Source organism: Oncorhynchus tshawytscha, linkage group LG08 (assembly GCF_018296145.1).
Source record: "Oncorhynchus tshawytscha isolate Ot180627B linkage group LG08, Otsh_v2.0, whole genome shotgun sequence".
Taxonomy (NCBI): Eukaryota; Metazoa; Chordata; class Actinopteri; order Salmoniformes; family Salmonidae; genus Oncorhynchus; species Oncorhynchus tshawytscha.
In genome coordinates this window covers 14268901-14279761 of record NC_056436.1, presented here as the reverse complement: position 1 = coordinate 14279761, position 10861 = coordinate 14268901, and the positions used below count along the sequence as shown (strand labels likewise).

General features: G+C 43.5%; 1 protein-coding gene across 1 annotated transcript; it reads right to left on the bottom strand.

The window, feature by feature from the left end:
• Positions 1–4185: 4185 nt before the first annotated feature.
• On the bottom strand, positions 4186–9000 carry LOC121846885 (spectrin beta chain, non-erythrocytic 1-like). Its single transcript, XM_042325266.1, has 4 exons — positions 7970–9000; positions 7514–7687; positions 6007–6049; positions 4186–5550 (listed from the first exon to the last, which is right to left on the bottom strand). Exons 1-4 carry the CDS (start codon positions 8287–8289, stop codon positions 5344–5346), a joined length of 744 nt encoding a protein of 247 aa, XP_042181200.1. The 5' UTR covers positions 8290–9000; the 3' UTR covers positions 4186–5343.
• Positions 9001–10861: the final 1861 nt, after the last annotated feature.

Genomic DNA, 10861 nt, shown 5'->3' with positions numbered 1-10861 from the left:
AATAGAAAATGCTAATACCCACTGCACACACAGGACTGGAACGTAAGGACAGTGACAGTGGTAAGGACAGTGGTAAGGACAGTGGTAAGGACAGTGGTAAGGACAGTGGTAAGGACAGTGGTAAGGACAGTGGTAAGGACAGTGGTAAGGACAGTGGTAAGGACAGTGGTAAGGACAGTGGTAAGGACAGTGGTAAGGACAGTGGTAAGGACAGTGGTAAGGACAGTGGTAAGGACAGTGGTAAGGACAGTGGTAAGGACAGTGGTAAGGACAGTGGTAAGGACAGTGGTAAGGACAGTGGTTAGCTGTGTATGTGGCTACATGTGAGAGGGGGAATGTAATGGCTGGAGGTATACAGGGAGGATGTGCAGCAGGTTTTTGGTTCAATTGCATTTCACGAAGAACTGAAAATGTTTTACTGAGTGTTTCACTGCACACAGTGGTTGGGGTTAAGGGGGTATAACTGCCCTAAAGCAAAGGGGAAAACAAACTATGCAGACAGTGGTTGGGGTTAAGGGGGTATACCTGCCCTAAAGCAAAGGGAAAAACAAACTACGCAGACAGTGTTACACTGTCAGTAGTCAAATGTAATATATTTACTAGTATCAATGCAGTTCCATGATATACTGTATATGTATTCTCTGTATACTATATATTATGACTGGTCATTGAGATGAGAAACAAATACTCTGAGGGTCTATTTCAAATGAGATACTTTATGGTTTCATGGCACGTCTCTGCCGGTCTTCAACATTTCTTGTATTTCTTTACCATCATTTTGAAACATTTTTGCATTTTCATACTGTGTGGGTTTTGGAAAAGCAGTCTAGATTTGATTGACCCACAATTATATCCTGGACTTTGACAAAAGTTATTTTTGTCTCATTATCTACCTGTAATTCAAGGTGTTTTGAATGAAACCAAAGTGTGATAGAAGGAATCATATAACTGCAGTCCAAAGTAAAGGCTGAATAGGGTAGGCCAAGTTGGTCTAGGCTGAACTTGTGAGAACATCACTTTAACACCATATTAACCCTTGTGTGTGTGGTCATGTTTTTGTTATTCACCCAATTTCTGTGGGTCTGATGGACCCACAACATTATTGGGTTTTTAAAACAATACAGCCATAACAATTTACGTAAAAATACTTAAGATATGTCAACATCTAAGTATTATGTTGACTTATATCAATTACAATCAATATAGACCATACAAGCAGCATTTGTTTTTTTCAATAAAATGTGATTTTGTAAACAAACATCAATTATAATCAAGACATGGGTGGAATAAATCATTTTTATCTTGAACAAATATAAATGAAACAAGGTTTTCATCTCTATTGATGTTTATTGCTTTGAACTGAACAAATTGGAAGGACAAATTTTACATACAGTATTTTATGGAAATGATAAATGATCCCCATCGAACACAAATTAAGACCGGTCTACACATCAAGAGGGACAGAGTTTTACTGTGTGTGGTGCAAATGTATTTCTTGCACTTTATGTGTTCTGTGTCTTCCTGTCCTTCTTGGGTCCACACACATCGCATCACTTCCTCTTGTTGCTCCCGGCTGCAATCTATAATAATGGAAACATTTAGTTCAGGATTTTTACTAACACCTCACTCACTCACATAGTTACAGCAGACCAAGGTAGGAGAGTCAGACACACATGCAACAAGATCACTCACACTTACTTCTGGTATTGGAGTTGGTGGTTCTGTGGGTCGGGCGGATGGGGCACCAGCATCCTCCTCCTGAATCCTCCTCACGATGGCTGCAGAAGCTGGGGTCCTTGGGATATGTTGACTCCTCTGGATTTGAGGTCTTACCAATGCCTTGCCAAGCTTCCCGCGAAAGAGTCATCTCCTCTGGAGCTTCCCTCTGTTCCAATCTGGGTACAAAGCCATCCAGATGACAAACAAGGTGTATATTGAGATGTCCAATGTGTTGGAAAATATCACAAGTGGCCAGCAGGGTTCTTACTTAGCAACTGTAGCCAGTCACCAGCTTGTCTAAATTGTCCACCCCTCCTTTTGTGGCATTGTAATCCATTATGATTTGTTTTTTGATGTTCTTGGCCACAGATTCTCCCATCCCTATGCAGCGTACTCAAAGTTTTTGCATGTGATGTGGCCACGGAGTCCCTGTGTCATGTCCAGGACATCCCGCATCCCTTGGTTCTTCTCAGGGCTCCTCCATCCCTTGGTTCTTCTCAGGGCTCCTCCTTCCCTTGGTTCTTCTCAGGTCTCCCCTACCCCTTGGTTCTTCTCAGGGCTCCTCCATCCCTTGGTTCTTCTCAGGGCTCCTCCATCCCTTGGTTCTTCTCAGGGCTCCTTCTTCCCTTGGTTCTTCTCAGGGCTCCTCCATCCCATGGTTCTTCTCAGGGCTTCTCCATCCCTTGGTTCTTCTCAGGGCTCCTCCATCCCTTGGTTCTTCTCAGGGCTTCTCCATCCCTTGGTTCTTCTCAGGGCTCCTCCATCTCTTGGTTCTTCTCAGGACTCCTCCATCCCATGGTTCTTCTCAGGGCTTCTCCATCCCTTGGTTCTTCTCAGGGCTCCTCCATCCCATGTTTCTTCTCAGGGCTTCTCCATCCCTTGGTTCTTCTCAGGGCTCCTCCATCTCTTGGTTCTTCTCAGGGCTCCTCCATCCCATGGTTCTTCTCAGGGCTTCTCCATCCCTTGGTTCTTCTCAGGGCTCCTCCATCCCTTGGTTCTTCTCAGGGCTCCTCCATCCCTTGGTTCTTCTCAGGGCTCCTCCATCCCTTGGTTCTTCTCAGGGCTCCTCCATCCCTTGGTTCTTCTCAGGGCTTCTCCATCCCTTGGTTCTTCTCAGGGCTCCTCCATCCCTTGGTTCTTCTCAGGGCTCCTCCATCCCTTGGTTCTTCTCAGGGCTCCTCCATCTGGCTTCTCTGTATACACTTGCAACTTTCACACATATGATGACGCAGCATCACAGCAGCCCAGATCTAGTTTCCATATTTTGCAGGTTTAGACGGTATGTACTGTCTGAATGGGCAGCAGCCCCTAAATGGCATAAGCTGCTCATCAACAGTAACGCTGGGCCTAGGGTTGTGAAACGGGGGAAGGCGGTCCACCCACTTGTCCCACACTGACCTGATTGCAGCTAGCTTGTCTCTCTGCACTGACCTGATTGCAGCTAGCTTGTCTCTCTGCACTGACCTGATTGCAGCTAGCTTGTCTCTCTGCACTGACCTGATTGCAGCTAGCTTGTCTCTCTGCACCGACCTGATTGTAGCTAGCTTGTCTCTGCCGCCGAGCTGGTCTGGTGTCTCGGTTATTGAAGTGGATACTCCTGGAAATAATGTGGACATTTCCCAGAGACATTGTTGCACAGAAAAGTTCTCTGCCAGTTTCTGCATCCCACAGGGATTCTGTGGATTCCCCATTAGATCTGAAAACACCAGCAAGGATAAGAACCCCAAAGTATGCAAGTAAATGAGTTTGGTCCATCTCCTTCCATCTCTCTCCCAAAACATACCTCCCCTCCAAGTTAGTGCAGTCCAGAATGGATGGTGTCTGGGATGAACAGTTCAAAAGAAGACTATGTCCTGCACATGACTAACCACCATCCTTATTACATTGGCAGCCAATGCCGGGGTGGCTCATTCCTTGGGCAAGAAGACCATTCAATTTCACAATGCAGGCTGCTGATTAGCTGGTCCTGGGGCTGGCTGAGGGTCAATCTCAACCTCTTCTTGCAACTCACTGTCAGACTCCAAATTGAACAAGGGCAGTTAACTCACTGTTCCTAGGCAGTCATTGAAAATAAGAATTTGTTCTTAACTGACTTTGGAAAATTCTTCATCTTCCAAGATGGAAGACGGTCCTTCCACACCAGCTTCTCTCTCTTCTTAGGCCCTCAGAGCAGAGAATATTTTTGCCATACTGATTGATTGTGGTAAGGAGCCACACATGCAAAGCTATTTATTTGTTGTGTTCCCCCCCAATTTGCACCTGGCTGGGGTAGTGTCGGAAAATACTGCATTTTTTTCAATATCGAAATAATGTGTTAACATTTTGCAGGTTCCTGTAAGGCATTGTGTAGTTTCACACACTACAAAGGGTAAAGAGTGCGAGAAAAGCAGCAGACAGGCAGGGAGACAGACTATGTTGAAACAGCAGGCCCAGGGAGGATGAAGACTGAGTGAAGGCACACACAAACCTTTTTGTTAAATTTTTACTTCTTTTCACCTACACACACACACACACACACACACACTTTTATTACCTTCGGGTCCTGTGGACCCAAACACCACATATATAATATACATGTGTAGGGGGGTGCACAGTGTGCACTCAATGAAAATGTGTTATTTTATATGTTCTTCACCGAAAATGAGCCAAGGCCAATGAGTCTCAGGTTGTACAAATTATGTCTTTGAGTAAACATTGAAGGGGTCCCACAGACCCGAACACCACACAAAAAATAAACAAAAAACATGATTCATGCATTTTTTTATATACTGTATATGAACAGATATGAAAGTTGAGATTTGATAAACAAGTGTTAGGTATGAGCTATTTCAAGTTCTCAGAGATGGCCATTGTTCTGGTCAAAGTCATGTTTGAAAGTGATTGGGTTATGTTTAAGGTAATAGCAGGTCAATAACAAGATAGCATAATCATCTTTCAATTGTGTTACTTTCATTATCTCAGTTAAAACAGTCTATAACTGCCCATTTCAGCAGCATTATTTTGCCTTCACAGTGCATAGGACAATTAGTTTGCATACTTGCAGTTGTACTTGCTGTGCATGCAGGTACTGTACTGTACAATGTCTCAATCTCTTTCAGGCAACACTAGGCCTATCAATTCATTAGTTAAAACTGAATTTACAAAGCTCTTTTAAAAAGCCTAGCCACCCAATCCTGATGATTCTATGATATAAGAGCACCAAATTCAAACCACAGTATAACAATTCACAACCATTTTCTAGGAATATAAGGCAGATGAATCAACAAAAGTACTCTTATGTGTTTTGTTTTACAAATCATACAAGCATGCTTTTATCTAAAGCAAAGTTGGGAAACAATTGTAAAAGGAAAATAATGAATTTTACAAACATTCTTTGGTTGAGTGTGAAAAGAGGATTCCTGTGCTTTTATTGAGCTATTTGAATTTAGCATATTTTGTCAAAAAGAGAAAGAAAGATGTTGTTACCCTAGCTTTAATACAGGCAGCAGAGGTTTAAATCTAAACTACAATATCTCATCTATTTCAAAGTAAAAAAAGAAAATCTTTATAAGATCAAATTCATTCTGATTGTACAGTAAAACTTCTTCTGCCCCAAGACCTGCAATATAGTCAGTCTGTCCATCCTCACTTTTTATTGGCAAACCGACTGAAGCCCTTCTTCTCCTTGTCTTTCTTGTCTTTCGCTGGCTCTGGTGTGGTGAGGGTGGTAGAAGAGGAAGGAGGGGGCAGGCTGCGGGCCCGGACCCCTGCAGACCCTGAGGGTTCCGCCTCTTCCTGTGCCAGGGGCTTCACTGCTTTCTCTATGGCCTGGGTCCAACGCCCCAGTTCCTCCTGAAATAACCATACATTTACGTTGAATATATTTGCATGAATTTGGGTGTTGGGGTTAAGGTCCCCCCAATATTAACATTCGTAATAAATTTACAGATGTAATGCATTTACACATACTTCCATGATTCAATTGCAGAAAGTGCCGGACGCTTATATTTCAAATGGTCCAACAGCAATGAGATCTGTATTTTGATGACTTATTGATTAACGGATATATTATGGAGAACTGTGTGAAGTCTGATCTTTTGCCACAGTGGTGGCAAAAAAATGCATTACAGTGCTGTACTGTGGTGTGATTGTTGAACGTATGTTTGGATATTTCATGTGTGTTAATGATTATATTCCAAAGTGCATTACTGCTGTTACCCTGTAATAAGAACCCATGACATTCTTGTGTGACAAAACCAGATAAATGAAATACATATCATAAAAAACAGAAGTGCGTGAAGAACCCACCTCATCTTTACACTGGAACAGGTACTCACTACCATCACCCAGCCTGGAAGATAGACAGCAAGAGGGAAAACAATTCAGTTTAAACCAAACGCGTGGTAAGAGAGTGTGAACTAAAATCAGCAAAAAAAAGAAACATCCTCTCACTGTCAACTGCGTTTATTTTCATGTCAAATATTTGTATGAACAAAACAAGATTCAACAACAGAGACAAACTGAACAAGTTCCACAGACATGTGATTAACAGAAATGGAATAATAATAATCAAAAGTATCAGACAGTATCTGGTGTGGCCACCAGCTGCATTAAGTGCTGCAGTGCATCTCCTCCTCATGGACTTCACCAGATTTGCCAGTTCTTGCTGTTAGATGTTACCCCACTCTTCCACCAAGGCACCTGCACATTCCCAGACATTTAGTAGGTCCCAGACTTAGGTCCCAGACGTTCTGAATGGGATTGAGATCCGGGCTCTTCGCTGGCCATGGCAGAACACTGACAGTCCTGTATTGCAGGAAATAACGCACAGAACAAGCAGTATGGCTGGTGGCATTGTCATGCTGGAGGGTCAGGTCAGGATGAGCCTGCAGGAAGGGTACCACATGAGGGAGGAGGATGTCTTCCCTGTAACGCACAGCATTGAAATTGCCTGCAATGACAAGCACAGTCCGATGATGCTGTGACACACCTCCCCAGACCATGACGGACCCTCCACCTCTAAATCCATCCCCGCTCCAGAGTACAGGCCTCGGTGTAACGCTCATTACTTCGACGATAAACGCGAGTCTGACCATATCCCCTGGTGAGACAAAACCGCAACACTTCAGTGAAGAGCACTTTTTGCCAGTCCTGTCTGGTCCAGGGACGGTGGGTTTGTGCCCATAGGCAACATTGTTGCCGGTGATGTCTGGTGAGGACCCGCCTTGCAACAGCCTTACAAGCCCTCAGTCCAGCCTCTCTCAGCCTATTGCGGACAGTCTGAGCACTGATGGAGGGATTGTGCGTTCCTTGTATAACTCGGGCAGTTGTTGTTGCCATCCTGTACCTGTCCCGCAGGTGTGATGTTCGGATACACTGCGAGGACGATCAGCTGTCCGTCATGTCTCCCTGTAGCACTGTCTTAGGCGTCTCACAGTACGGACATTGCAATGTATTGCCCTGGCCACATCTGCAGTCATGCCTCCTTGCAGCATGCCTAAGGCACATTCACGCAGATGAACAGGGACCCTGGGCATCTTTATTTTGGTGTTTTTCAGAGTCAGTAGAAAGGCCTCTTTAGTGTCCTACGTTTTCATAACTGTGACCTTAATTGTCTACCGTCTGTAAGCTGTTAGTGTCTTAACAACCGTTCCACAGGTGCATGTTCATGGGAAACAGTGTTTAAACCCTCTACAGTGAAGATCTGTGAAGTCCTTTGGATTTTTACAAATTATCTTTGAAAGCCAGGGTCCTGAAAAAGGGACATTTCTTTTTTTGCTGAGTTTACGTACACTAAAACACTAACGTTCCTCACCTCAGTATGAATACATGCTTCTTCTTCTTGTAGTTGTTCAGGACTTCCCATTTGGCGTTGCCGAGTGACAGAGGGTCCTCTCCGTGGTAGGTGGAGCCATGGCCGAAGCTCTTGGCGTCCTTATAGACAGACAGCTGACCAGGCTTCAGCACACAGTACAGGTTGTTCCAGGACCTGTGAGAGGACAGGAGCACAGACATATTTTGATGGAAAACACCTTAAGCAGATACATACGCAACCCAAGCTTACCCAAAACTATGTGAATTATTTGGAGGTAGTATCATGAGCTATCCTTTACATCCTACCTACTGTAATTGGAGTGAGTACCTTCTTTCATTACCCCAAACTATACAAAATACCTGGCAAAATGTGCAGCCTTAATTCTACGCAAATCAACCATTTTAAGACAACCATAGCAATAATAACCATGCTCTTTAAGGCTGTGAGTGTCTCTACCTGGTGGAAGCCTTCTTCCCAGCAGCCTCTAGGTCGTGTTTCCGTCCCAGCATGCCCTCCTGCAGCACAGCCTTAGGGCTGAGGGGGTCAGCAGGTAGGGTGGCGGCCCGGGGCTCCCCCTCCCTGAGGGTCTGTCCTGACACAGAGGCATCCAGCAGCTCCAGAGAGCTAGCATCCTGCATCTCAGAGACCATGGGCACCGTAGAGTCACCCGCTGTTCCCTCCAACTGACCCAAACTGGGCTCCACCTCCACTGCTCCAGAGGCAGACTGGGGAAGAGAATTGAGTATGATATATTTACAATCAATTTTAACGTACATATAGGAAAGAGAAATGGGCCTGGATTCAATCAGATTGAGCGGTAATCAGCATTGGCCGACATTCCGCATACCAGATGTTTTGGAGGTGTAACTGCTGTATGAGCTGACCAATCGGTGAGCGGCTGCTCTTGTGTGTCACAAACCACTCCCTTCCTTACTATCCCTACTGCGTTAGAAATTCAGAAATGCCACTAGAAAGTGTTGGCTCTATGTTTGAAATGACACCTTTCCGTAGAACTTTACAATAAAGATTTCTTTGTAAAGGGTTTATAAAGGGTTTGTAATTACATTATTAATGGTCGTTTAATCATTTGTAAATTAATCATAAACCATTAATAAATGGGTTAATACGAATTGGTCAAAATAGTGCAATAGCCAGTCAGTGCTTGCCAAAATAGTGAGCCACTATTTACCTCCAGCTATTAACCCTTTATAAATGCCCTTACAAATGTGTATTATAGTGAACCCTTATTTATCATGATGCAAACTTATTTTAAATGGTTATACAGTTCAAAAAATATATATTTTCTCACTTTTGGGTGTGATGCATTGTTGACCTGACCCAGGAAAAAACATTATTGGTTTTCAGAATAATGGTCAACTCAAATGATGTGTTTTGCTTTGTTTTGTTTTGATGTTGTTTGAAACTAAATATTATTTAATAAGGCAAGTCAGTAAAAAACGAATTCTTAGTTACAATGACGGCCTACCAAAAGGCTGCGATCAAAAATAAAAATATAGGACAAAAACACACATCATGACAAGAGAGACACCACAACACTACAAAAAGAGAGACCGAAGACAAAATCATAGCATGGTAGCAAGACCACATGACAACACAGCATGGTAGCAAGACCACATGACAACACAGCATGGTAGCAAGACCACATGACAACACAGCATGGTAGCAAGACCACATGACAACACAGCATGGTAGCAAGACCACATGACAACACAGCATGGTAGCAAGACCACATGACAACACAGCATGGTAGCAAGACCACATGACAACACAGCATGGTAGCAAGACCACATGACAACACAGCATGGTAGCAAGACCACATGACAACACAGCATGGTAGCAAGACCACATGACAACACAGCATGGTAGCAAGACCACATGACAACAACATGGAAGCAACACAACATGGCAGCAGCACAACATGGTAGCAGCACAAAACATTATTGGGCACAGACAACACAAAAGCAAGAAGTTAGAGACAACATTACATGAGGCGAAGCAGCCACAACTGTCAGTAAGAGTGTCCATGCTGGCTGCAGCGAACTGAAAAGAGGAGCGACCCAGGGATGTGTGTGCTTTGGGGACCTTTAACAGAATGTGACTGGCAGAACGGGTGTACTCCCAAGTACTTCTACGAGGTGACTACCTCAAGCTCCAAACCCTCAGAGGTAGTAATAACACTGGTGGGGAAAGGGGCATTCTTCTTACAAAACCACATGACCTTTGTTTTGGAGGTGTAAAGAACAAGGTTAAGGACAGAGAAAGCTTGTTGGACACTAAGAAAGCTTTGTTGTAGAGTGTTTAACACATAATCCAAGGAGGGGCCAGCTGAGTATAAGACTATATCATCTGCATATATATGGATGAGAGAGCTCCCTACTGCCTGAGCTATGTTGTTGATGTAAATTGAGAAGAGCATGGGGCCTAGGATTGAGCCTTGGGGTACTCCCTTGGTGACAAGCAGTGGCTGAGACAGCAGATGTTCTGACTTTATACACTGCACTCTTTGAGAGAGGTAGTTAGCAAACTAGGCAAAATACCCCTCAGAGACACCAATACCCCTTAGCCAGCCCACAAGAATGGAATGGTCTACTGTATCAAAAGCTTTGGCCAAGTCAACATTGCTTAGAACCAAGGGCAATGGTGAGATCATTTAGGACCTTTACGGTTGCAGTGACACATCCATAACATGAGAAATCCATAGATTAGGTTCTAATGAATTTATTTAAATTGACTGATTCCTTATATGAACTGTAACTCAGTAAAATCTTTGAAAGTGTTGCATGTTGCGTTTATATTTTTGTTCAGTGTAATACAAAATGTAAAACTGAAATGTCTTGAAGTCAATAAGTAAGTTCAAGAGTCAAAATTTGCTTAACAAGTCACATACGTTGCATGGACTCACTCTATGTGCAATAATAGTTTTTAACATGCTTTTTGAATGACTACCTCATATATGTACCCTACACATACAATTATCTGTAAGGTCACTCAGTCGAGCAGTGAATTTCAAACACAGATTCAACCACAAAGACCAAGGAGGTTTTCCAACGCCTTGCAAAGACGGGCACCTATTGGTAGATGGGAGGAAATTTTAAAAAGCAGACATTGAATATCCCTTTGAGCATAGTGAAGTTATTAATTACACTTTGTATTGTGCACCAACACCCAGTCACTACAAAGATACAGACATCCTTCCTAACTCAGTTGCCGGAGAGGAAGGAAACCGCTCAGGGATTTCACCATGAAGCAAATGGTGACTTTAAAACAGTTAGAGTTTAATGGCTGTGATAGGAGAAAACTCAGGATGGATCAACAACATTATAGTTA